At 45.1% G+C, this 27225-nt stretch overlaps 2 protein-coding genes across 3 annotated transcripts in view; both read right to left on the bottom strand.

Moving 5' to 3' along the window:
* Positions 1-3311, bottom strand: part of arhgap23a (Rho GTPase activating protein 23a) — a 47924-nt gene extending 44613 nt beyond the window's left edge. The window contains exon 1 of the mRNA XM_058048809.1: positions 2963-3311. Coding sequence (XP_057904792.1) covers positions 2963-2971 — 9 coding nt within the window. The 5' untranslated portion in view covers positions 2972-3311. The remainder of the gene's footprint in view (positions 1-2962) is intronic.
* Positions 3312-6466: 3155 nt separating this feature from the next.
* On the bottom strand, positions 6467-26753 carry LOC131102677 (LIM and SH3 domain protein 1-like). Of its 2 annotated transcripts, none has more exons than XM_058048140.1 (9): positions 26683-26753; positions 26183-26307; positions 24241-24682; positions 18167-18261; positions 13853-13937; positions 11433-11540; positions 9136-9202; positions 8967-9043; positions 6467-8593 (listed from the first exon to the last, which is right to left on the bottom strand). In XM_058048140.1, the coding sequence occupies exons 3-9, from the start codon at positions 24307-24309 to the stop codon at positions 8420-8422; spliced, it is 675 nt and encodes a 224-aa protein (XP_057904123.1). In that variant the 5' UTR covers positions 24310-24682; positions 26183-26307; positions 26683-26753; the 3' UTR covers positions 6467-8419. The 2 variants fall into 2 exon arrangements, with proteins under 2 accessions (XP_057904123.1, XP_057904122.1); XM_058048139.1 differs by having other exon boundaries at positions 8967-9046; positions 26683-26744.
* Between the last annotated feature and the right edge of the window lie 472 nt (positions 26754-27225).

Genomic DNA, 27225 nt, shown 5'->3' with positions numbered 1-27225 from the left:
CGCTACAGTCTCCTGAACATCAAATGACAACATGGTAACATGTTCCATGCTCAAAATCCACCTTTCTTAGGTGGATGTGATTTTCTAAACTGCCGTACAAGCGTCTCATTTCTGAGGTCACCAAAAAAGCCAAACACGCCGCCATCTTTTGACGCTTGCAAGAATGAGGTCTTGTGTTGCATCATACAGCGATGGAGCGTTAAACTCCAAAGTTTGGAACCATTCAACGCAAGTAGGAACTATTAGCTGGCTAATATGGCGCTAGCTGGAGTTAGCGACACATGTAAACAAAACAAAGCAGGCGTAGGTTGTGCATGGTTACCGTTTACAGTGATGTCACTGCAGATGCACGCGGGGGGGGGGGGGGGGGGGGGGCAAGGCGAGGGAAACACAAGGCGAAGATAAGGCTGGGCGGCCTGGCTGCTAAACAACAATAATCCTCGGTCACATGACCCAACAGGAAGCGACATAATCATATTTGGACTTTACGTCATTATTTTCTCTAGTCCAATGACACGGAGCCTTGTCAGCAACTTACACACACACACACACACAGTATGTGTGTATGTGTTTCCTGTGTGTTATTGTGTAAGATAGACACATTTAAATAAAGTTATGAACGCAAACTCCCCCGTGTGTATATACATAGTCCTTATGTACATTCAAAGCTACGTTTATCTGCTAGCATACAGTCAATCCATCCGTCAATGACGAGAGTTTTTGTACACGCACGGCCACAACATTAGGTACACCCAAGACAAAGATTCCGCTTTCAGAAGAAGAAGAAGAAGAATGCTCACTTTGGATTGAAAGTTTTTCATTTAACAATATTATTATCATAGATGCCGTTTGCAGTGGCGTAGATCCTTTCCTAAACAGGAGTGCTGCTCTGTTGGAAAGCACAAAGATCCTTTATAAGACATGAGTGCGCCTCAAAGATCCTCTATGTATAACAGTGTTGTTTTTAAGTACCGACTATAAAAACGTTAGTCAAAGATCCTCTTAATGAGAGGAGCACGCTGCTGTTTTTAAAGACTGACAGCAAAAAACACAGTCAAAGATCCTCTATATGAGAAGAGTGCTGCTCTGTTTTGCAGTACCTACAACAACAACAACAACAACAACACTAGTCAAAGATCCTCTAAATGACAGGAGAGGTATGCCGTGTTTAAGCACCAACTGCAAAAAAGCTAGCCAAAGATCCTCTATATGACGGGAGCGCCTTGTTGGAATTATTAACGTGTACTTGGAAATATTCGTAGTAACACAATTGTACAGGTCTGCAAGACATGTACTGCATACTATACAATAGTATACTATGATACATGTACATGGAATACATGTACTGTATACTATACAATAGTATACTATGATACATGCATACTATACAATAGTACACTATGATACATGTACATATAAGACATGTACTGCATACTATCCAACAGTATACTGTGATACACGTACATATAAGACATGTAGTGTATAGTATACAATAGTATACAGTGATACACGCACATATAAGACATGTACTGCATACTATCCAACAGTATCCTATGATACACATACATATAAGACATGTAGCGTATAGTATACAATAGTATACAATGATACATGTACACACAAGACATGTAGTGTATAGTATACAATAGTACACTATAATACATGTAAGACATGTAGTGTATAGTATACAATAGTACACTATGATACATGTAAGACATGTAGTGTATAGTATACAATAGTACACTATGATGCATGTAAGACATGTACTGTATACTATACAATAGTATACTATGATACATGCATACTATACAATAGTACACTATGATACACGTACATATAAGACATGTACTGCATACTATCCAACAGTATACTATGATACACGTACATATAAGACATCTGGTGTATAGTATACAATAGTATACAGTGATACACATACATATAAGACATGTACTGCATACTATCCAACAGTATCCTATGATACACATACATATAAGACATGTAGCGTATAGTATACAATAGTATACAATGATACATGTACACACAAGACATGTAGTGTATAGTATACAATAGTACACTATAATACATGTAAGACATGTAGTGTATAGTATACAATAGTACACTATGACGCATGTAAGACATGTAGTGTATAGTATACAATAGTACACTATGATGCATGTAAGACATGTAGTGTATAGTATACAATAGTACACTATGATGCATGTAAGACATGTAGTGTATAGTATACAATAGTACACTATGATGCATGTAAGACATGTAGTGTATAGTATACAATAGTACACTATGATGCATGTAAGACATGTAGTGTATAGTATACAATAGTACACTATGATACATGTAAGACATGTAGTGTATAGTATACAGTAGTATACTGTGATACACATACAGTAAGTACATGCTGTAGTGTCTGGCTGGCAGCACTGATGACATCACCTCTCCTCAGGGTGGGGATGTTAGCTGTGGTCACCTGAGCAAGTCGGGCGGGTGGGCACCACATGTATTATTCACCTAAATGAAGGCTTGTGCTGTGGCGTCACCCTCCTCATTCGCTCTCGGAGGGATGGAGGGATGGCGGGATGACGGCGGGTGGGTGAGGTAATCAAGATGCAAGATGCTCGGAGACGGAAGTGGGACGAGGGAGGAAAGGGCGGCGGGGAGGGGTGGGGTGGGGTGGACGCTAGTGGTCCGGCATCCTGCCTGAAGCCACCTACAGGTACCGGATGCTGAGGCGAGGATAACAAGGATGCTGTCAGGTGAGCACACCTTCCCAGCGGCCCCCTGTTGCTATGAAGTGAAGCGTGTTGTCCCCCCCCCCCCAATGATGAGGCCATGAGGGGACGAGGGAGTGTCACCCCTCCCGGGGATGCTCTACACCTAAAGAGCCCTTGACACGGATCCCACCCTCCTCCAGGGATGATCATCCTTCCTCCCGGCGCATCCTTACCTGCTCCATGCTTTCAGCGAGCCTCCTCCCTCCTCCTGCTCCCGGTCATGGCTGACTCGTCCACTCCTGGGGGGCTTGCGGCGCTCCAGTATTCCCAACAGCGGCAACGTGATCCGGCTTCCCTTCACAGAGGCGAGGCAGCAGCCTGGCAGCACACGGCCTCAGCCGTGCGACCCCGCACAGGCATGACGGCGCCCCTCCTTGGAGCTTCTCACCTCCTCACACAGCACCTCCTCTTGGGTCTGCCCTGCTCCTCCAAAAAGGGCGTGGAGGATGAAGGAGGGGGGTCCCTCGCCTATCTCCTTGATAACGGATGCAAAAGAGACTCCCGCTCTCCGTCCTCAAGCTCTGACTGTGTAAGCTGGCCCCTCCCCTTCCACCCCCCCCCCCCACATTTCCCTCCTCTCTTTCCATCACCCCTCCCCCCTCCCTCCCGCTGCAGAGGGCCGCACAGAGCCAGTCAGAGGCGAGCAGCAAAAAGGGTGGCTTCAATGTGATTGGCTGCCTCTTAGAAGAGGAGGGGTGGGGGCATGTTACTCCTTGCCCCCCGCCCCCCTTAAAAGCCCCCCAGCCAGCTGTCCGGCTCATGCTTCCCTAAAAACCTCTGTTGCCATTGGCGACAGCAACCACAGCTCACCAGGCACAACGCCATTGGTTGGCGGGGTTAAACAACCCCACCCCTTATTATTTATGGGTGGGGGCGGGGGGCATGTTGGGACATGTAGTCTTCTTTTGTGCACAGAGGAACAATCCTGGAGGCCCGGGCATTCTTAGTCAGCCGGAGGGAAAAGCACATCCTCTCTTGCTTCCAGCGCACAACAACAGGAAGACCACAACCAGGAAGACTGACCTGGACCCCCCCCCAAACTTTTCCCGTTTCACTCTTCACTACCACACCCCTGACTGGTGCCCCGCCCACGGATGACACTCCTCCTAAAACGCCCCCATTGGCATTCCACAGGAGTTTACAGGTGCAGTATGCATCAAAGGCCGAGTCAAAGATCCTCTATTCGAGAGGGGCGCTCTGCTGATCCCCCATGAAATTAAGAATGACCTGCAGCTTTTGGAAATCTACTGCAAAAACCAAAGATCCTCTATAAGACAGGACTGCTCTGCTGTTCGTAGGAATCTACTGCAAAAAGAATAGTACAAGATCCTCCATCCTCCACAGCCTCTGCTCTGCTTTGTTAGTCAAAAATTGGTAGTCAAAGATCATCTATGTTACAGGAAAGCCCTGCTGTTTCTAAAAACATATTCCACACACTTGTCAAAGATCCTATAAATGACAGGAGTGCTGTGCTGTTTTAGCAATCTACTGCAAAAACAATGGTCCAAGTTCCTCCATATGATTGCATGTGCCTGTTTTTAAGGACTACAAAATTGTTTGTCAGAGATCATCTATGTGACGGGAACACCTTGCTGTTTTTTTTAACTTAAATTATGAATTAAAATGAATATAATGAATTATAAAAGATACATAATATTGGGCATTGATCCAAATTATGTATTTTAATTAATTTATACCTACAGTATATGTTTTATTTGTGACGTTTTTAGTGTTTTCTTACATACCAATCAATGCCCGTGTATCAACAAGTCTATACATACACTGTGAGTAACATGCTACTACTACTACTACTACTACTACTACTAGGTCACTCACTCAACTGCAGGCAAACGACGCCCTCTGCTGGTTCAAAGGGAACATGACAACAATATGGTCTCCATCGGTGGGCAGATCAATCTAAATATGATGGATACCTGTGGATAACACATGGATACAAGCGTGATCGTTTCGATATGTTTCAATTCAATTATATTTGTTTTTTTGTGTTATATATTGTATATATTTTTATATGATTTACAAGTTGCTGGACACAGGATTGCTTACAGTGAAAGTATTTATTCAACACGTAGAAATAACCGTATTACAATAGGACATTATTCAAACACTTGGTGGTAAAACTGAAAGATGGTGTTTATATTCTAGCAAAAAATAAACATATTTTTGTACTGACGTGGAAGCTGATTGGATGAAAAAAAACATGTGTGAAATCTTTGAAAGGGTTAATGAATGGAGAGCATGTGGATTGAATGAACAGGACGATGAGCTTCTTCTGCATGACATGAAGAGTCCATTATGGTCCAGCCACTGGCTCTCCTCCCTGAAAACAGATGATGCTTTGCTCACATTTCACGCTTCACTTCACTAGCATGTCGCTATTGAACGTGTCAAATATAAATGCAGGCACAATTCTTCATTATTCATTTATAAAACATTATTAGCTTTAAAAAAATTAAACTCATATTTACCGGATGCAATTAAACGCCTCCTCGCTCAGTCTCCATGATGGAGGGAGCTGGGATGCTCGCCTCCCTCCTCCTCCTCCTCTTCTTCTTCTTCTTCCTCATCCACTCTGCCGCCATCATCACAGCATGTAGATGATGTAAGAGAGGAAGACCAAGGCCATAATGGCGAAGAACATCAACACCATAATGTCCACCATGATGACAGTGATGGCAGAAGAGTAAAAATCGAGTTCAAGGGGAAGACTCGTGGCAAAGCGGGCGGAGCCGGTGGAAAAAGATCGGCTACAATCGGATGAGTTCGGAAATGGGCGCCGTATAGCTGTGAAGAAAGCCCTGTTGTTTACAGGAAGGAGTTTCCGAGTGTGTTCGGCGGCGGAATAAGCTAGTTTGTGACAACATTTTTTTAAACCTAATAATATTAGTCAACCTTTTAAATGTATGTTACGTTATTTTAGGTTAGGTAGCCAGTGTTTTCAGTGTTGCAACGGTTTAAAGTGTGAGGCAAGACGCCAGGCAAAACCAACACAGGGCAAACTAAACCCAATTTCACCATATGTCCGATTTAACGTATTGGCCATATTAGTTTTATGATGTTTAATACCCCGATTGTCTCTGTATACACTTTCATATATACAGTTCGTTAAATATTGTTCACAATTTATATTAAATCAAAAAAAGAGGAAAAACAAGGATGCTGCAGTAGCGGAGATTCTCCAGAAGATGGCAGTGCAACCAAAATAAATGCTACAAGGCCTGAGGCTGCCATAGAAGAACCCGGAACCCGGAAGTGTACGACAAATCGTAAACAAATGAGAAAGTCGACGTCAAATATGTCAGCGTACAAGCAATTATGGTTAAAATATGAATGTGGCGTCGAAGCAGCGATTCACTGCGGCTTCTGATGATAAAATTGGGCTGGGGAATTGTCGGATGGCAGTTAGCCTCAATGCTAACTATGTCTTTTACATACATGCAGATGCAAAATCAGCGATGTAAGCATTTAAAGACAAATAAAAGGTGTTATATCAGCTATGAGAGTGGAGACCCCTTACCTCTGAGATTTAATGGTCCGAATGAGAGCACACGGAAGTCCAGTTCTCGCTGAAGGCCCCAAAGTAACACCCCAAACCTGATGTAGTCTCACTGAGGTACAGCAAAAAAAAAAACAACAACGTAGCACAGGATTAAACAGTCTTGAGAAAAATGACATTTTTTTATTGACTCTGCAGAATCATCATTACAGATGACGTGCTGTGACAGGAGATGATCTCAGGTCCTAACATCTGAGAATGTACTTTTTATGGTTTTTTTTTTTTAGTTTTGATAGGGTGTCAATATGCATATGCTATCTTTATTCAATTTTGTAAAACAATAACATAATTATATCAAAAAAAAATATCAAGATGAAATGCACAAAACTGATCTGCACGCTCCACCTGTGGATAACATGATTCCTACAGTATATAAAGCGGAATGACGAGAAGCACGGAATGATGAGTAAGAAAGCATGGGGAGGGGGGTGGACGATGAAGGCCGAAAGGGAAAAGCGAGCTCAGCAGAGGATGAGGACAAAAGAGCGGATGAGGAAGTGGTGCTACGTTGTCAGTAGGTAGGTTTGATGCAAAAAAAAAAAAGAAACCCTGACGGACTAATACCCCAGGCTGGACACACGGCACCTCACCTCCACTCAAGGTCATCCTAACACTGCTCATCTTTGGCCGCTTCCACACCTCACCAAGGATCGCTATACAAAGATGGACAGTAAAATCGGGACAGCTACAGGCGTTAGAAGCTTTAGCCTATAAAAGCCATCCCAAATTTCCACCTCAACCCGAACATTCCTACGCTTGCCTGCAGCAGGAGGGCCGTACACTCTCAAACGATATCCAAATTCCCCCCCCCCAAAAAATCTACCGCACAATTTCCTGACATTTTCATACATCCGTTAAAAAAAACTCCAACACGCAGACTGGACAGGTCATGGCCTCCACAGTTGACCCCTATGATACATACACCATGGTACAAAATGGCACCTAGCTACAGAGTGAGAGCCCCGTGCACCGCCGCCACCCTCCCTTCCCCACCACCCCGCCAATTGCGGTCATAACGAGAATATTTACAGAGAAACGGTGGGCGGCCGTCACGCTACGCTAGCTGACACGCTATTCGTTTTAAAGTCGCCGAGGTGAAACGGCTCGCTCTGTCAGTGTCGTCCGACTCCCGACTACACTAATTGAGTTGCTGGTTTAGTCATTTAATACCCATTTTTGTCTGTTTCTTTTGAAAATTAGCATCATACAGTCCCAACAAAGCAAAGAAAGTAAAGTGTGGAGGGTGGAGTGGGGCAGGGCGGGGCGGGGGGGGGGGGGGGGGGGGGATAAGTCGTTCATCCGATGAACAGAAAAAAGTTGAAATGTTGTCACAGTTAAAAAGATTAAAAAGGACAGCGTTGTGCTTGGCTCCTCTTTTTTCTGAACATGTTAGCTTTGTAGGCAAAAGGTGACAAAAAAAAGACAATTTTGAGCAAACAAAGTCAGGCGTCCACGAGGACAAAAAAAACGACAGCAGGAGTTCCGGTTTCCAGTTGAACAACGTTACCCACAATGCAACACTGTGCACCAGGAGCGGGTGTAACATCAGCTAGATGGGTCTATAAATATAGATATAGATTTCTTCTTTTAAAAACCTCGCAGTGGGACGGAGGTCAAAGGAATGTACAAGTGTTCAAGCGTTAAGGTTGGAGATTCAATTCATTTTCCAGTCTGGCAAAGAAAGAAAGAAAAAAAAAAAACACGCTAAAGTGAATCAACATTATTTTTTTCCTGGTATTTCGCACAACGTCGGGAATTTTAAGTGCTACGGCGCGGATGGAGCTGCGTGACGAGACAGGAGGACAAGGAGACATCCAAACAGAGACAGACATCAGCACGGACAGAAGAAGTCTTGAGGTTAGCGAGCTGAAACAGAGAGAGAGGGGAAGAGGGGGGGAGGGGGGGATCTCAAAAGGGGTCAGATTAGGTGAAATCAAGAGAAGCGGCATTTAAGATGAGATGGCACTGGGCTTTTTTTTTTGTTTGTTTGTTTGTTTTAAATCCTTTCCATCTGCTCCTCCCTTTCTCTTCCTCCTTTTCCTTCTCTCTCCTGCTCTCAGATGGCCTCCACGTAGTTGGCGGGCAGCATGCCCAGCTGGCCGGTGCGCTCCACGCGGCCGTACATCCAGCCTTCGTCGATGAGCTGCACGTCCACGATCACGTCGTCCTCCATGAAGGACACCTCGTCCTCGTCGGCGGCGGCGTAGTCGTACACCGCCCTGTACCGCTTCTGTGGACGGAGGACGCGTCGGCGCGGTCAGTTTGTGGCGAGGAAAAATACAAAACACAAATATTGCTCTTAAACACAGCAGGGCGGTCCTGTCATATAGAGGATCTTTGACTAGATCTTTTATCATTATTTTATTCAATTATTTTGAATTTATTTTTTTTACACTTGTGGTAATTTGTATTTATATATTTATTCCTGAATTATTTTATTTATTTATTATTATTCATAGTTTTTATAAGTCAAACCAAGCAAACGTATTTTTATTTTTGTTCTGGTCATTAAAATGCAAGCTACTTTAACTTGACCTTTGTTTTTAACCTGAAGATTTTACATTTTAATCAGAGTGGTTTAAGATGTGCGAGTTGGATCGTACCACAGCGCTGGGAGGTGGGGCAGCAGCTGCCTGGCGCACGGGCTCAGGGGTAGGATCATGGTGGTAGTTCTGAGAAGCTGCTGAAAAAGCCAACAAAAAAAAGGGTAAAGTTTGTATAACTCAGCAATGCGGCTCATGAAAGGGCCGGTCTGAACCCGTACTGGACTACCTGGAGTGGGGTTGCTTTGCGGATGATGCGTACTCTTGCTCTTCTCAAACTCCTCGTGGTACTTGATCTGCAAGCAACACACAAACATGACACATCAAGACGATTCTACATGCAGTTCACTTCTCCGCCAGCAGATGGCTCCCACTCGCACTCAAGTGTGATGGGTGGGGGCCGAGAGAGGCTGACAGGATGTGACATCTTGGCAGCAGGAAACCGTGAGTGCAGTCACAAGGCGGTTGCTGCTGACACGGGGGTGGGGTGTGGTGGGGGTGGGAGGGAAGAGGGAAGCAACTAGAATCTTTTTTTTTGTGGGGAATGCGTCAGCAACATTGAAGAGGAAATAGAGGAGTCATGACTGAGCATGTGTCTTTGAATCATGTCCACTCAGGTGGGATTGAATTGTGTGTCACAAAGATGGCAGACACATAAAAAAATAAATAAATAAAAAAGTCTCAGTGATGAAGCTGGCCCTTCATGAATAGCAGCCTGTCACCAGTCTGACTCACAGCGGACCGGGGTCAAGATTTACGTCTCGGCTTGCGTCCGCCATCAAAGGGCCCACTGTGCTCGGCGGCGGAGGAGTCCATTTGCAAAGTCCGGGAGCGAGTGACAGAGTGTTTGCGCCATGACAGCGAGCCAAGTGATGGAGAGAACAATGATCTCAAGTGCAATGTGCTGCTGCTTTCATGCGTGTGTGTGCGAGAGGGAGATTATTTGGGTTTGTTACTGAGGGGTGTGTTGAGCAGATGGTGAGGATTTACAGGAAGTGGTCTACGCTGTGCATGGAGAATCCCTCCTTAAACTGCAAGTGAGGGAGAATGAAACAGTATGCAAGAGGGTAGACGTGTAGCGATGGAAATACAGCGGTGCCTCCATTTTTTGTTATGACAAAAACAAAAAATAGAAACTTGTCCCAATAGGTACCAGACACCCCCCTTTTTATAGAACATAATAAAGTTGTTTTTTTAACAATTATAAATGACCAATGATATGAATAACCAAACATTTTGAGTGGAGAAAGAGAAGTGTTGTAGGAAAAATGTATCATCTAAGAAGGAAATAGAATGCCTGAAATAAATACGGAACTTTGGCCGTTTTTATTACCTTTGCAAAACAAAGGGGTCAGACGACACGCAGTATGCATGGCGGTCTGTGGGTGTGAGTGGCCTTTTGGCGGGGACTCTTGTACTCCATAGCATGCAAATGAATTACATTACAAGAGAAGGGACACATCCTTGGTGCCCACTCCGTAGGGATTGGGTAGGGATAAAGAACTTCCATCACAAGGAGGCTTCCTGATTGCACCCCCGTATATGCATATATGCATATGTGCATGGAAATTAATTACATTGTTAAACAATGCTATTCTGTCCATAGCATAAGACGGTAATACTTTGGTGTCAACAGTTTTCAGGACCCCTACTGGTACTTATTGGGGAGGCAGCCTAATTAAATAATAGTATCCTGGTTAATGTATTTACAAAAAGAGACACTCTGTACTGAAATGTAACACTCATACTCCGCAGACAGTACACAGGCTCAAATAGCATGTGACTGAAGTTATTATATCTGTACATTTTGGGGACGCTTTATGATGATTATCCTTCATTTATTCACATTGTTGGCACGTCCAAATTTCAATCTTAATTTATAAAATGCCTGGACAAACAAACTAATTTCTTCCGCAGAGAAACCCGGGGCCTTACAAAATAAAAGGTCAGACCACAGAAGGAAGAAAATGAAGCAAAACATGTCAAAATGCGTTTGCGTCCAGACAACAAAGAAGAGGAAGGAGGACTCATCCGACGGACTGATTGCAAGCAGATGCCTGAGTTTGAGCCTCAATCCGGCTCTTCATCATGTGGGTTTGTGTGTGCGTGCCCGCTCATAAATACATGTAATGCACCTTTTCTCCGGCCTGCACGCTTCCTTGATGTCAGTGATTAGCCATCACCCTGCACTCTGACTGTGTCATTACATGTAGTGAAGCGTGTGTAATGCGTATGTGAGCGAGGTTCCCATGGGAAGTGAGGCTAAGAGGAGGGATAAATCACGTGTGTTTCTACTCCACTGCTCTTATTTACAGGCGGATTAATGACTCTTGATGTGGGGCAGAGAGCAGGAATACAGCTCTGATGAATAAACTGCTATTTCTGCCGAAGGAAAATACCCTTTGGTACTCAAATGGGCGAACCCGGGGAAATAAAATAAAGAAATAAAGACTTTACACAAGCTGTTGCAGTGCCTCCGAGGGCACCCACGGGGGAATAAGTGACAAAAAAAAATGTGACACTCACATTGCTGATTTGGTCCTGTGTTCTCTTAAGTCTCTGCAGCTCTGGCGTGTCTGTGACCACGCTGAAGTTTTTCCCTTTTTGCTTTTCAAACTCCTCCCTGTAGTGAACCTACATTGGACATAGAGGGGGAAAAAATACACAAGGTTAGTTGGGAAGATGTCCGATTACTGGCAACCGAGGAAGGAAATGAAATATTAATTGATAAATATTCCACATAGCAACTGGTCATATGGTCACGTATTAGGGATGTAACAATCACCAGCATTAATAATAAACTAGTTTTTATTGATGTGATTGTGACTGATGACCGTACTTTGATAAAATCACGGACGTGTGACATTGCTCATTTCCTGGAGAAGCAGCCGTTTGTTACGTTGTGTACATCTCTCTCTGTAAGCAAAAGCTGATGCTCTAAGAAATAGCGCTGGAGACCCACAATGCATTGCGCCATCACGTGGAGCCTGATAAACGCCAAGCACTGAGAAGGTGCAGGTTTGGCCAAGGAAAGTATATTGTATGGACTAGAATGTCATTTCCTCTTTAATGAGTTTTATCAGCTGACCATTCTTCAAAATAGAAGCATAAATCTATTTTTATCATTTGACTCATGATGTTCTGTGTATGATAGTAATAGCGTTAAAAGAGCGTGTCTGGTGCAATCAAAGTGCAGTCAGGCTTGACCCAGTGTGTATTTGCGTCGTCTTTTGTGGTGACGCTCACTTCCTGTTCCACGGCGGAGTGAAGTCCAAAGGTGGTAACCATATATGGCCAGGAGGAGAGGTATCAAACAAGTCAGGGTGTGTGTGTGTGTGTGTTTGCACTAGTCGTCCCACCCCAGGAGGGTTAGAGGCTGTGACGTCACATGACCCTTGACGGGGCTTTTACGTGTGAAGGGGATATTTCGAAGACGACAAATCGGTTTGCATATCCTGCCCTCTGGATTCCTGCCTGTGTTTCCTGTGCCGCAAACCGCCACACTGCATCCACACGATGCCATGCCATTGCCACCCACAGGGAGGGCTGACGCGTTCTACTCCTCGTCATGTGACCATCCTCCCAACATGCGACGCTCCACATTTCTTACGTCTTCTTCTCCCCTCCAATTGCGGTGCCGCTTTTGCTCCCCACCCACCTCTCCTTGTCCCTTTGTGCTCCCCTCGCATGCATTCGTGTTTTACCGCTTTACATGTGGTCGTCTCATATAAATCGGAAAGGAGCTCCTCCTCGCATTCCTCCGACTATTCTTACAGGACATGTTGCATCGAAGTCTTCCTCTTCTCTCACCCTGACCCCTCCTTCCCATCCTGCCTGCCTGCCTGCAATGGTGCCTCACTGTCGCTCTTCCTCTTCCCTTTACTTCTCTCTTCGTCGTGCCCCCCCCCTTTCAAAGTCTTGTAATGAGGTGTGACAAACCACTACTCGGCTTCCATAGCAATAAGGTTCCCGTAGCAACGCAGCGGTGGTGCAGTGTGCTGGTTCCAGTAAGCATGAATGTTTTCAAACTATTTGTTTTTATTCGGCTACCACCAAGATGACTCACTCTGCATTCTATTTATCTGCAACCACGTTTGAAAACAGCCAAGTGTTGCTGCTACTGGATTTAATAATAATAAAAAAAAAGATTTGGTTATTTCCTATGAAACAATAATTTCTTGTTATGCAGAGATAAGTGTGCTTGTTTTTATAATCTCACTTAATGCAGGGATTCACGTGATGTATGTTGTTGTTTGTGTGTGTTTTGTGGACATTTCACATAAAAACACCAGCTGTCACCCCAATAGTCCACAAAGCCCCCTCTAACACGTACAAGTGAGGTCTAATCTGCAGTGGGTGACACAAACAGCCTGATAAGACACATATTAATAACAATATTTAGACTCTTTACAATCAGTAAATAAATCAGTCAATTACTGTAAAAAATACAAATGCAATGTGTTGCTCTGCTGGCTGCCAAATTGAGAACATTGTCCAATTCCCTTTTGGAGCCATTTTTCTATTACAGCAGTAACACATGACCCAGATAAGACGGATATTTCCGTCTAATGAGGGTGCTGTTTTGCGAAAGAACATATGTGGGTTTCCTGTTGGAAACGGTGGCGATAGCATCGCTGTTAAGTAGTTACTGTGCCGCTCAAACGCGTGTAAATAATCAGTGTAAATATAACAGCCGAGAACTAATCTCCACTTGTGAGCCTTGCAAATCAGTTTCATGGCTGCACTCGCCGGACCAGTGTTTCATGTTAAAGACGCTGATGGCTTGATCGTAAAGTGGCCTTTGCACTTGCAGACATGCTGTCAGGGCTAACTCCAGCGGGGCTTTTCGCATTAAAGCACCCTGCCTCCTTCTGTGGAACGATGCCAACGTGTGTGTGTGTGTGCTCCACAGCTGGAGTTTGACTTAGCTGTAGAAGGGGGCTTACCTGGCTTTGCAACATGGTCTGCTGTTTGAGACGGATGTTCTCTGGAGTGTCGGCCACAGGGGTGAAGGCCGCCCTGGGGTAGTGTCTGCAAAACAGCATGAGCGCCAACAGATATGAAAACAAGCAATCACCATGCAGGATTGTTATTTTTTTGAGGATTTCAAGACTAGATTAAAAGAAGGCGGGGAGGGGCCTGTCATTCCAAACTGGGGGCATGAGTTATTCACAGCGGTCTTAAAGTTAAATTAGGAGCCCCTGAAGAAAGACATGTGGCGTCAGGGGAGGCAAGGTAGCCTCTGAAAGAGGAAGTGAGGCTCCTCGGTAACAGGAGCCTCAAGGCTGCAGTGTTCTGGGGGAGAGCTATAGCAGGTGTGTGTGTTACAACACACATGCACACACACACATGCACACAAACACATATTCATGGGTCCGGCAGCTCTGTGGGGGAGGTTAACAGGAAGAGGAACTGCATGAGTGTGAGTGACGGAAGCCTTTTTGTGACTGGCTAGCTATGCTACTTTTCTGCCGAAACAAACGATAGCACAAATCTTTCTGTATTCACTTCTCAGCATGGGACTGCTGGTCAGTGTTGGAAAACACGTTTTATTCAAGAGAGTGACAGCAGCAAGAAAACAGGCCACTGCAGCCAAGGAGGGGGGCCCCGAGGAGGATAATACTGGAGTGTGAGTATTTAGTTTTGTTATTTCTAGCCATCTATTCTCAAAAGTACTGACTATTATGATTATCGCTTCCATCACTGTGCAATGGAAAACAATACATCCAAAGGTGAGCATCAATGGCACACCAAACAACTGCCTGTTCTATTTTATTCTATTCTATTCTATTCATGCCAAATACCATCAGGGCTGACGTCATCTCAGCATGGTCCCATAGGGCAGTTGTGACACATGGACTGCATTTCCCAGCATGCCTCAGAGTGTGGGGGTGACCGCAAATATCGCTCGTTTAAGCCGCTTGTTTACAGTTTCCTTGACAACATGCTTAAAACAGCACTTAAAAGACCAAAAGGAGTCAGTGAGCAGGAGTCACTGGCATTTAAAAGCTCTGTGACACACAAAAAAATCCCCCCCCCCCCCCCCCGAGCACGAGATCACAACTCGCATCCGTTCAAACGCCTGCATGCTCGACCGTGCATGCTTCCTCTTGAATGCTGGTACACAGCGTCGCTATTAATCGCAAATATTTCATATAGATTCCTATAGATCATCTACAGAGATGACCGGCTCATCAAGGTGGGAAAATAAATTATGGAAAAATAAACAGCCATGTTTTTAAACACATATTTCACATCTTCATCGTCTGTGTAACTGGGAATAAATCTCGGATTCTCGAGTGGAGATACACCTCAGTGATCTGGGAATTTATCATCTTTGTATCTGCATCAAAAGCAGTGTGTGGCCTCACCCAGCGGCTCTGATGTGGCCTCAGCAATTGTCCTTGCATTAACGGGCCATCAAAATTGCTTCACAAAAGACACACAAGTTACAGTGCAGCATATATAAAAGGGTGGTGACACGTTCAGACGTTGAAGTGTGTGTGTGTGTGTGTGTATGCAACCATGCGAGTGAGTCACAAGAACACTCATCTGTCTTTCAGGTTGCGTAACCCAATAATGAGTCACAGACCCGACTGGGCGGCACATGCACAAAGTGTGAGTGCTAAAGACGTGGTTACCAAATTAGAAGCGTGTCGGGGAGGCTATGCATACGTACGCTAGGAATGCATACCAAAATTTAGTACCATAATGGCGCAGATTCCGACAATGGCAGCAGTAACAAGACGGAAAAAACGAAGTAAGATATCGGTGCAAAGATTATATGTTGGTGCTGCCCATTTCTTGACATCAAATGTCTAACCTGCACACAAGATGATGAGCATTTTGCTAAATGCAGGAAAGTGTGGTTGCACTTCACCTCAGACTTATCCATTTCTGCTTGAACCGGCACAGTCTACGCACTTAAAGTACGACTGATTCTGAGCCACTATCGATATAATACGTGCACACACACACGCGCACACACATGCAGCCTACTGTGCAGGAGTGGCGAGATGTTCGCCGCAGGAGAGGAGGAATTCAACCTGGAAACAGCAGAGGGGCAACCTTTTAAGGAACACTTCAGCCTACCAAACCAGTCCTGGGTCAGTCATGGTTATTTTTCCTCCAGGTGAAACTGGAATTGCTGTCAAAATCACAGCAAAGCAACAGGGGGACAATTTAACCATTACCCATAAGACCACTTTTTACAATCATGGCTGGAATAGCAGCGTTAAAAACTATTACAAATGGAGGAATATTTAGTGGTGGAGCATTTTTAGAACTGATGAATTAACATGGATATTACAAATTCTGCCTAGAGCTGTTTGAAGAGTCTGGATGAATAAAAGCCAACACATGAGTGAATAGTGGCGTGTTTTTACAGCACAACATAAGATAAAGATCATTGTCCCTACTTTAACAGGAATTTTTCTGTGTACATTCCGGACCTCCTAATGTAACGTAATGACTGTCACGTCTAATCAAGGAAGAGCTACAGTGCAGAAAACACCCACTTAAATTAAAACCACAACAGCAGCAAATGTAGAAGAGCAACGATAAAGAGCTCATTCCTCAAACGTTCCCTCTTCGGTGGGAAGCTCCTCTGCTAGTGTTTACTCTTATGAAAGCCGTTTTAAACAAAACGGGAAGAAGCCAAATAAACACAGTGAAGGGGTCTCGCTCCTTCCTGCTGGCGCCGCGACAACTCCAGTAGGGAAAGTAAAAGGAGTTTGTTCTCGAGAGAGAAAAAGATGGCAGCACAACTACAACAGGTGCTACCGTAAAATGACTGACAGGTGGAATCATATGAGAAAATGATGCGAGACGGAAAAGAAGAGGTACTCTGTACTGAAATGCATGTTCGTAGATGACTGCAAGGCATCCTATCGGGCATCAAATGTTGATACTCAGATCCATGCATTATTATGTAGAGTAAATTCCTAGGAAGACTGTTAAGAAAAGTGGAAAATGGAAAATCAACATAACACAATAAAAGCACACTCTCATTGATGGAGGCGGAGAAGGTCACGTCCATGAGAGGCCTTTTCATGGACTGCGAGTGGATAAAACACATCCATTTCCATCCATGGCTGTTTGCAGAGTGCTTGCCGGGCCGGGCCGCCCCCCCCCCCAGTGGCATCGCCTTGCACACTGGGGCACACACACGAGCAGAAGTGAACAGAGCCATTGTTAGTGGCATTAGCAACATCTGTGCTCGCCTTGCACCAGCAGTCCAAACATGTGGTGGTCGGTTACAAGCTTCGTCATGCGAGGACGTGGAACACAGATGCCGACATTGTGCCCGGTCGGGTCGGGTGCTGGGCTTCAGCCTCGTGAACCATAAGGTTCTTGTCTGTTTTCTTACGTTCTATTAACACGTGCCAACAAACGCAGACAAACTTAATGTTCGTCAGCGTAACGTATCGTGAACTGATGCATTAGCTTGCGTTACCAGTCTTTCCAATACATGTTACGCTATTGTTGCCTTGGCTCCCAAACACTACAACATAGTCAGATATCAGAGTAACAGTTTTTTTGACATGCACCTGTATGTGGGGGAACTTTGAAATCATTCCATAAATCCATGCGACTGCACTGTTTTAACTTTATTTGCAGGGCCGTAAACTCAAGAGGGCAAAAATACTTGTGAAGGAAAATTGGACGATATTCTGTGTGGGCGCGAGCTGACGCCAACATTTAAATCCTCATGCATGAAAATAAATGATACTGTAGGTTGAGCGGTAAAATGAAAAGCTGTTTCTTATTAAGAGGAGGAAATAGGGATGCTGTTACATTTGAAATCTGTCTGAAATAACCGGAGGGCAAATCCTGTAATAGCAGCTGTTTATTAGCTAGTGACATCACAATCTGGATAATGATTGTTTTGGGGGGGGCGGCGACACGACGCACAAAAGAAGGAACATCAATCTAATGGGAGATTCCACAGATTCCACACGAGGATCTGGTGTGGGGCACGAGCATGAGTGAACAAGCTAGTTAGCGCTGTGTCCTCCTGTGTCACTCGAGAGGAACTTGAGGAATTTCCTTTGTTGATTATAAGCGCCATTCCTTTCACCGCAGAGGGAGGGAGGGATGGGGGACAATTTCCCACACGGCAGATACACAGGCTTTTTCTGTGAGGGACGGGGGCGGTGAGCAGAACCCCCCATAAACAAGAAGGGAGGAGGGAGAGTGGGGCCTTGACTTGGGTAACAACGTGCACAAACAGCACACAAACGTACACGTTGACGACTTACACACTGCAGTATGGTCTCTTCTCAAAGCCTTTGTAGTTGGTCATGGTTAGAGTCTTATTGCAGACCTCGCAGTTGAAGCATCCTTTATGCCAGTACTGTGGAGAACAGAGAGAAGGGGGGGGGCGAAACACGTCAACATAAATAGAGCAGGAGACATTTTCCAAACAGTCACACGTAGAGCACAGCAGACGAAGGCTAATTGTAGAGTGAGACTTGAGTGGGCCGGATATAGACAAAAGTACAGTAGTATTGTGGAAACGGTAGTTGTCGCTTGCAGTAGACATTTTGCAATCAAATTGCATGGTGGCTGTTTATGGCTCTCTGTAGGGGCAGGGCTGGCTGCTCGGGGTTGCACTAAAAAAAGTGACAACGTCACGCATTTCCTCCTTTCAAATGAGACCTCGGCAGATTAGTAGTAGGATTGTGAAGACGCGGCCTACTTAAGACACGCCGCTGCCTCGGATCTTGTTGACACGGAGGTAGTTGGAGCGCTAATTGCATCCTTAACCAAGTATCTGAACGGGTCAATGCAGACAGTTAATTAAAATCTTCCGGCACGCTTGAGTTGAGTTGACAATTTCATGTCAAAATGGTGGCCGCCTTAAGGGAGGTACACACCAGGGAAATAGAAGCTATATGCTATATTGTATCGTTACATGTACAGTTTCGGACAGGTCACATTTGCTTTGCAAGATTGTTCAAATAGCTTTGCATATATTCCCCCGAAAATAGAAGGGATGATAAACGCCAAAACCAACCAAATCTGGCTAAATTAGCTTTTTAAGAATTACGCTAGTTTTCATGTGAAATATTACCTGTCTGAAATAAAGCCGTTTGGTGCGACAAATGGTGTATAATCCCCAAACTACTTTTCTGACACCCCCATGTGTGTTGTAATTATCTCTACAGGCCTGAAGAGCCGATGCCAGCATCCCTTCCTTCCCAACACCCAAACCGACCTCCTCCCTTCCTCCTCTGGCACTGGGCCTGTCTGTCCTCAAGCCTGAGGGTTCAGCGATGCATTGAGAAGGACTGGGAGAAGTGGGAAGACAAGGGAGGAAAATGTGGAGAATAAAAAGAGAAAGAGCAGGGAGGGGTGGCAGAGGCTGAGAGAAAAGACCAACACTGTCGTCGAGGGAAGGAAGGAAGGGTGGGTGGAGGAAGAGTGCAAAGGGGGGGGGGGAGGAATGGCAGAACAAGTCCTCAACTTGGCTTCTTCATCATTTTCTTTCATTACTCTGAATAGGTGCCTAAAAGCAAGAGAATGACTTGTGTGGTCAACACAGGGTCCAACATGGCGGAGTAAAACAGGATCTGCCTCTTCCCGCTTGTGCGGCGATCGAGTGCGATAACGTAGTACGCCGCACAGCCGCCAATAAATCAAACCGGTGCCGAGTTGTAAAAAGCTGAATGGTGGACACAATCACAGCAAAACACAGCAGCTCCACTTTGTTACTGAATTGAGTAGCTAATCTGGCTTCAGGCTGGTTTTTAACAAGGAGTGCTTCTCAGCGCCTGGATGCGGCAGACCACCAACAGCGCTGACAGCGGGTCGGGCGCATGTGTTGCTTCATTGTCGCGCGGGGCAAATCCCTTCTGGGTCGGCGGCAGGACTTCCTTTCCTGCGCTTCCTGTGGTGGCTGCCACGTCTGCAGACGCACCGTCTCGTACTACATCTACATAAAAAGTAGGGTGACACTGTCGCACTGAGACCCCTAAAAGGGTCCATTCATTTTATTCACTGTCATACAAGTGTAAAAAGAAGCTATGCGGTTCATATCAAACCCTAAAAACAATAAAATGACTTATGAGGAGACGTACGACATATGACAAATGGCTTAGCTCATATGCAAAGGACAAACAAGTGTAAAAAGAAGCTAAGGACTCATTAGCAAGTCTTCTCACGGCCAATGCCAACATCAATAACTTTTTATATCTATTTACAATTTATGAACTCAGCATCTTCCACGGTGGTGAAGGGCTGGTCGTCCACCGTCCTGGTTTAGTCTCTGGCAACCTTTTGCACTTTTTAAACGCTGCGGTAATAGGAACAAGCCTCAAGCGTTTCAGGTGTCAGATAAGGGTCGGTGTGTTGAAGCTCAATGCGTTTTTTTTTAATCATTCAGATTTAGTGGTCTGACATCATAATTTGTCATATCGGCTAGATAATTATCATGCACCCCTAATAAATTCGTACTGTGCCGCTTTACTAAAACACGGAAAAAGGCCAGCTGAGTTTGGACTTTGGATCCCGCCCAAAACAAACAACCCCGCCCCCTCTGAATGCACTCCGCAGATATGACCTGCGTCGACACACATTTCTATGCCACACAAAAAAACCTGCTGACCCACATTCCGCCAGGATAGACCTCGTCCACCTTCAAAAGCGGTACGCCGACAAGTACTTCCCTATTCAACCACAAGCACACACGGTTCTACTGGCTCGGCGTCCTCGTGCAAAAACCTGAAATTTGAAACACGCCCTGTTGACACACATGACTTGCAACAAGTACGCATCTATTCTGCTGTTGTGTTTTGTAACGGCTGTGTTTGCATGGACGCGTACACACCAAAGACCAAATATGGACGTGAGTACAAAATAAAGCACAGTGACAAACAAAAAAGTTATTTTCATGTATGCACGCTTGAGTAGATCATATTGGGTCACTGTGCTTGGTGGGATAGTCTTCGCCATCCCAAATGTGTACAACGCAAGTCGTCCAGCTTGCAGGAAAAGCGCAAGCGTTTGCTTACACAGACATGACCTGGCAGTCAAATGAAAAATGAGGACACTGCAGAGATGGAGCCCTAGAAACAGTCATTACAAAAAAAAAAAAAAAAAACCTGCATCGTCTCCCTGCATCTTCACAGCTCAAGGGCACGTAGGCATGTGAGTGAATACAGACTACATGCGTGTTGTACTGGTATGTAGGTTATATTTGCGTGTCCACTTATAAGCAAACACACTCAGTCAGCCTCGCAACATCCACTCCCCCGGTGCATCTTCAGTCGCTGTGGGCGTGATTCGTTTTAAAACACGCTAATTTAACACCACAAGAAAGTTCCGGACAGCTGCTCCGGTCTGGTGCGTGTTATGATTTTGTGCACACGGCAATGCAAACCCTAAAGAATAAAGTGGCAGACATCTGGATGCTGCTAATGGCTAATAGCATCCTGAAAAAGTGGGCTGTCTGGGCGGCTTCACGCAAGCGGACACTGATGTGAGAAGACACGCTAAGCCCATGAATGTGCTTAGCGTGCAGTTAGCACAATTCTCACACCACACATGCAAATAAAGTCACCGCTTTAACATCGGGACCCAGGGGATGTCAGAGCGCCACTTCCGCTTTGTCGGGTATGATTTGTGCATTTTTGAAGCAGAGGGCGGATTGTTTGGGCATGAAAAAAATAAAAGGTTGACAAAGCAAACAGAACATAAAACAAAACTGGTTCCTGGTTGGGTAAAGTAGAAGAAAAGAAGAAGCACACTCAGGTGATTGTGACATTTGGAAAAATCTGAATCAGTTCTTCAAGTCATAGTTGAAATGCAGAAAAAGCTGCACATAAATTCCAATCAAAAGTGGCTGTGAAACGGTAAAATAATAATTATGTCATGTCACAATAAGGAAACAAAAAACTGTGCAGATTACCATAGAACCCCCGATATGCCCACTATATGCCAGGGTTACATTGCAAGACAGTGAATGGTTAAATAAAAACGCAGGTACAGTTGTTCTTCGCAATATTGCAGTTCGAATATCGCTCCATCACTCTATCATGGTTTTCCAAAAATGAATATATAAATGATTGCTATTTTATTAGTCAAAAATATTGAAAGACAAAGGTACATGTAGGATTCTGGTCACTAGACATCAGCCATGTTCCATTATTGAAACAAGACATGGCATGTTAGACATGATCGAGTGAAAATATATTTTCCTCCCAGTCAGTGTGGAAGTGGTAAGTGGCCTTTATTTATTAAAATGGAGCAACACGGAAGAAAGTTATGTACGTGTTTGACTTGTGCGTTTCAAAGCACATAACTGTGGTGCGATCAAAAAAATCGCTCGATCCTAACGCTTGATGACGACACATTATGGTTTTCATGTTTTTAACATTATTTTGCGGGGGGATAGTGGACTGTGGCGCCACTTCACCTGCATGTAGAAACATGCACCGATTCAAATGCAAACACACAGGCGGAATGTATCTGGAATGTACACATTCTAAAGAGCGCAGACTCCTATTAACTTTACAGTGACTGACAAAAAAACTTTCATTTTACTTATACTGAAATCTGCCATGTAGTTTTTCGCCAATACCACCGTTCAACAAGCTTTACATTTGCCACAAAATAGCCGCTTGGACATATTTGTCATCTTGGGGGAAAACAACCGATAAGCAGTAACGATGGATACTAACGACTAGTGTTTGAAGGGTCGAAAGAAAGACGGAAAACTACCAACGACAAGAAGCCGAGTAGCATTCACTTCCTGTCTTTTTCCTGCAGCGCTGCCTCGGCTGGGCCCAGCCCGGCGCAACCGGAATGCAGCTGTCACACAAATAAGCCTTTGTGGGTTGAGACCGTGCATGTAAAACGCACGAAAAGAAGCCAATCAGGTGAGGACATTCAACAAGCGGCTGAGAATACAAACAACAGCGGCTCCACTCTTCACCTGAGCGACCCCGTGTATATAAAACAAGCCTCACAAGTGGAAAGGGAGAGGCCGTTTTGGCCGTTTTCTGGAAGGGAGTGAGTGCTGACGCGGAATGGCAGCAAAGACAGACGGCGTGGAGACGGCGCTGCGGGCCCCTGACGGAGCACGTTTTATGGCAGGGTCTTGTCTGCAGGGGAATGTGCTTCCTCGGGGCCAGATTCCACAGCGCACAGAGGTTGCACTTGTGGCAGCACATCAATTGCAGCCTTCCAGAAAAGCGCCGTTGTATTTTTAGGCCTAAACGCTGTGATGAGGGGACTTTTGAGGAAAGCAGAAACGGCACGCCGTCTGAAGCACTTTGAGGGAAAGCATTAGTCACAGTGCATCGCAGAAGAACGCACCCGAGCAGGGGCTGATGTTACTGGAAGATAATGCGCTGCTTTCCCGTCTGTCAACAAACAAACAGGCCTTGACAGGGATTGATTTTTTTCCAATGGCGATTCAGGCGTCCATTACACAAATTATCTGCTGGCCTCAAGCTCTGGTGTGAGATTCATACCACACCCACAGATGGAGTTAAGCATGCTGTTGTTGCAAACATTGCATGCATGCTCTGCCTTGTGGGTTTACATACGGCAAAGTGAACAATAATAATAATAATAATAATAAACATCCAATGATCACTTTATAATCCAGCAAACAGGACGTCAGAGGATCATGGAGTGCTGATACACTCCAGCGTTGGGATTGGACACAATTGATGAGATTTAGCACCTGAGTGTCAGATTAGGTTGTGGATTGAAAGTGAATCAAGACAAGCTAATCATCCCTCATCGGGATTAAACCAATCCCACACTGCACCCCTGAAACAGGCGACACCAAACCCCCGCCGATGGCACCCCTTCAACAGGAAGTGATCATATCTGATCCGTTCTATTGTTAATAGAAGTATGTGAAAAGCAAGAAATTTGACATATTTAAATCAGAAGTTTCAATTGAGTGGGGAGGGGGGTCGTCTTCAGGCGCCAAGATAAGGATTTCGATCGGTTGCTATCGAAGTACAGGCCCTGACCACCCCAGCCTAGCTCTAGCACTAGCCCGCTGGAAGCCTAACCGAATGTGTATAAAATAACCCCGTGGGACGAAAGAAGCCTTAAACGCCACACTTCGATTGTATATGTTTTTTTTGTGAAACAAAGCAGCGAATAGCAGTGCTCTCGAAGCTATCTTAGCGATTAGCTCGCCATGCTAGCGATGAGATACCTGTTCCCCCTTCGGGGTGCGCGATTCATTCACAAAAAATAACGCAAGGTGTCCGTTTAACCGAGATGAACAAAGGTGGCGATTGTTCACGGGGTTTAAAAAAACTCACAAAAAAACAGGATTGACAAGTAAAATGTATTGTAGTACACTTACCTTATCCAGACAATTGACTTTTTCCGTGGGGTAGACGATTCGGTTACATCTGCTACAATGCGGATTCATGTTGGAGGAATGCTCGTCGTTAGCTAGCTAGCACCGACGACGACACTACCGTTTGGGGGTTTTTTTTGGCGTCGTTTCCCTTCCTGTTTGGGTGTTCGATATACGATTCGGCAAAACGGCAGCGGTGGTTCTCGACGCGGGTCCACCGGGGAGAGGCTTCTGTTGTTGTCGTGGTAGCCGCACACAGCTGGCTGTCAATCCACACTAACCAGGCAGGCAAGGCAAGGCAGGCAGCAGACACGGTGGTCGCGCGTACGACGCCTCCCTCCTCCCGCAGTCTCTCAATGCGCGCTCCCGACCAGAGACTGGCGATGGGTGGATCGAGGGAAAATATCGATATGGTCGTGAAGGATCGATATTTTTCGGTTCTCTCCTGTGTGATAAGAATAGAATATACGTTTAATTTCGTAAAAATGCTTTAAAAAGTTATATATCGTAGATTAAATGACATTTTTTTGTTTTATTATTACTTATTAGTATCAACATTTCAGCTTCTTCTTTTTACATTTGGCCTTTTTTTTGGGCCAATGTGCTGTGGGCCACAAATGGCCCTCTGCTGCACTTTGGTCACCACCGATTTGGAACATCACATATTTACATTTGAACAATTTAACACGTCACAAGGAATAGTTTCATCATTCCCCATCATATTAGTAGTGTTTCCATCAGCTCCATGGTTTTATTCCACATATGTTAAAAGAATATTGTTTTGTGAATTTTCAGTATCTGCAATTTCACGGGTTCAACATTGTGTTGATCAGCTACAACACATCACGTACACACAAGGAAGCCTTGATTGTGCCTTGTTTTGACAACCTCATTTTTTTGTGCGTTACATAATCCAGGTCCGACAAATCAGATTTTTGTTGGGCTCCATCTGTGCTTTCTTGCATGGTTGTGCAAGAGGGATGGAGGGACGGAGGGATGGAGGGATGGAGGGAGGGTGAGATGCTTTCAAATCACATTTACATACTGTACATTTGTACATCTGCCACGTTGAGCTGCAAGAGGCCTATACTTGGTGTCAACATGTGCTTAGACTGACACCTGCTGCTGACACACTTCCATGCCTATATTAATATCCTACGTGCAAGGATGTGGGATTGCTGAATGGCCTTTTATTGTGGCCAGCTTAAGGCACAAAATAAGATATGCACTCGGCCAAGGACAACACAGATTTTTCATCAATATGTGAGCGAAACAGGTCTTGTGTGTACATATAAAGTATTTAGGAGTTTGCAATGGCTGTTCCTGAGCTGTTCCTAGTACTGTGGTTACTAAATATTAGAAGAAGAGTGACTTTTTGTGTTGGATTTCATCAGATGTGCCGGTGTAGCGAATGCTGTGGCTCATCCCATGTATTGGATTATTGGAATAGCAGCAATCATTTGCAGATCGCCTCCAGCCTCCATCACGGTTCATCCTGGACGATGCAGCTTCTGTCCTGCCCGTCTCCGTCCACTTCTGTGTAGCCAAGCTGTTCCTTCTTAAACTTCAAGGAGGGTCTGTTAGCCCTCCGCTGACAAACTGGTGATATTGGCGGCGTCTATATCCATCCGATGGTACTCCGTCTGCCTCTGGACGCCTGCGTGGGAGAGCGACGTCACAGCTTTGACGGCACATGGTGAGCCGGTGAACAGATGGGAGTGAGTGCTGACTTGATGACTGGGATGATGACATGACCACAAATGCATCAGAGAGGCCCGCCTTCAAGTAGTGTTTGGCCTGACCGATAGAACAACACGCAGCCTGGAAGGTGAAGGCTCCCATTGACTCTTGGCCAGACAGTCTGACCCGCTCCCACTGGACCACAAACACCTCGCCTGAAGAAGCAAAACACGGTAGAAAGAACTGGTCAAGGTGCAACTCATACCGTTATCCATGTATTGCACGGTGGATTCTTTGGAGTGGCTGGGATCAAAATTAGCCATCATGGGGCGGTGATGTACCGTGTTGATGTCAGCATGCGGTGGATGATCTCACCAGCGAAGATGAACCCTGAAAATGTAAAAAAAAAAAAAAAAAAAGAATCAAACCCAGGTCTTCCCGATCTTCTGACTGTGTGGCCATCATGCTAACCACTTGTCCACTTTGTTTTTTTAGATTTATTGCTTAAAAATGTGCGAAAACATCTACCTCCCGTTGCTATGGTAATCTGCCTCACGTAAAGGGGAAGTCAATTGACAAGGTGACTTCCTGTCAAGAAAACAACAACATTAGACACGCCAACATGTAATGACTTCCAATAGAGGAGCTCCATCACAACAATAAAGTCAAACCTGAGCATTTGTTATCTAGGTAAAGGCAGCTTTGAGCCTCATGTTGGGACAAGTCGGGAGAAACCAGATTAACAAGTTCAAGTACAACTCAAACCTTTTCCCGCTGCCTTGGGTAGTGTTTCCACCCACTCCAGTCCACATTAGCAGGCTCACACAAAGAAAAAAAAATCTGCTCTACATTTGCAAACCATCTGTCAGTACAAAACAATGTTTCCCAACACACCGTCTGACGCAACTTTTCGCAAGGGATTATGGGTTAAAGACTGGACTCGGCCGTGCGTGCCGGGTTCAGGTCGCTGAGGTTAGCGGGCGTGAACGTAAAAACAGATCTGCAAAACACCGCTGGGAGTCGTGTGCATGAACAAAATAAAAATGCTAACGGAACTGGAGTTTATGGTGTTAGGAAAAAGAGCCGTCCAGGCTTGGTCAGTGATTGATGCAGCTTCTAAAAGTATGCTGAGACAAAGACAAGGCAGGTGGCTGACAGGCTGGTGTCTCTTTCAGCATGACTCAACACTTCCCAAGGTTTGAAATCCCCCCGACGGTATGACCTCACGTTTCGGTATGAATGCTTTCCTCGATGCCTGTTTTGTCTTCTAATTGCTGTAACGTTGCATCTGGCCCGCGGACATGCACG

This window comes from Doryrhamphus excisus, chromosome 15, assembly GCF_030265055.1.
Source record: "Doryrhamphus excisus isolate RoL2022-K1 chromosome 15, RoL_Dexc_1.0, whole genome shotgun sequence".
Classification (NCBI taxonomy): domain Eukaryota; kingdom Metazoa; phylum Chordata; class Actinopteri; order Syngnathiformes; family Syngnathidae; genus Doryrhamphus; species Doryrhamphus excisus.
The sequence above is the reverse complement of the archived record's forward strand: the minus strand, read 5'-3'. Positions and strand labels throughout refer to the sequence as shown.

Coding starts and splice junctions, on each gene's coding strand:
- LOC131102677 (XM_058048139.1), bottom strand. CDS start 24,309: ATGAATCCGCATTGTAGCAGATGTAACCGAATCGTCTACCCCACGGAA. Junction 13,938..18,166: donor AAGAGACCATACTGCAGTGT/GTAAGTCGTCAA, acceptor GCTGTTTTGCAG/ACACTACCCCAGGGCGGCCT. Junction 9,047..9,135: donor GCAAAGCAACCCCACTCCAG/GTAGTCCAGTAC, acceptor TGGCTTTTTCAG/CAGCTTCTCAGAACTACCAC.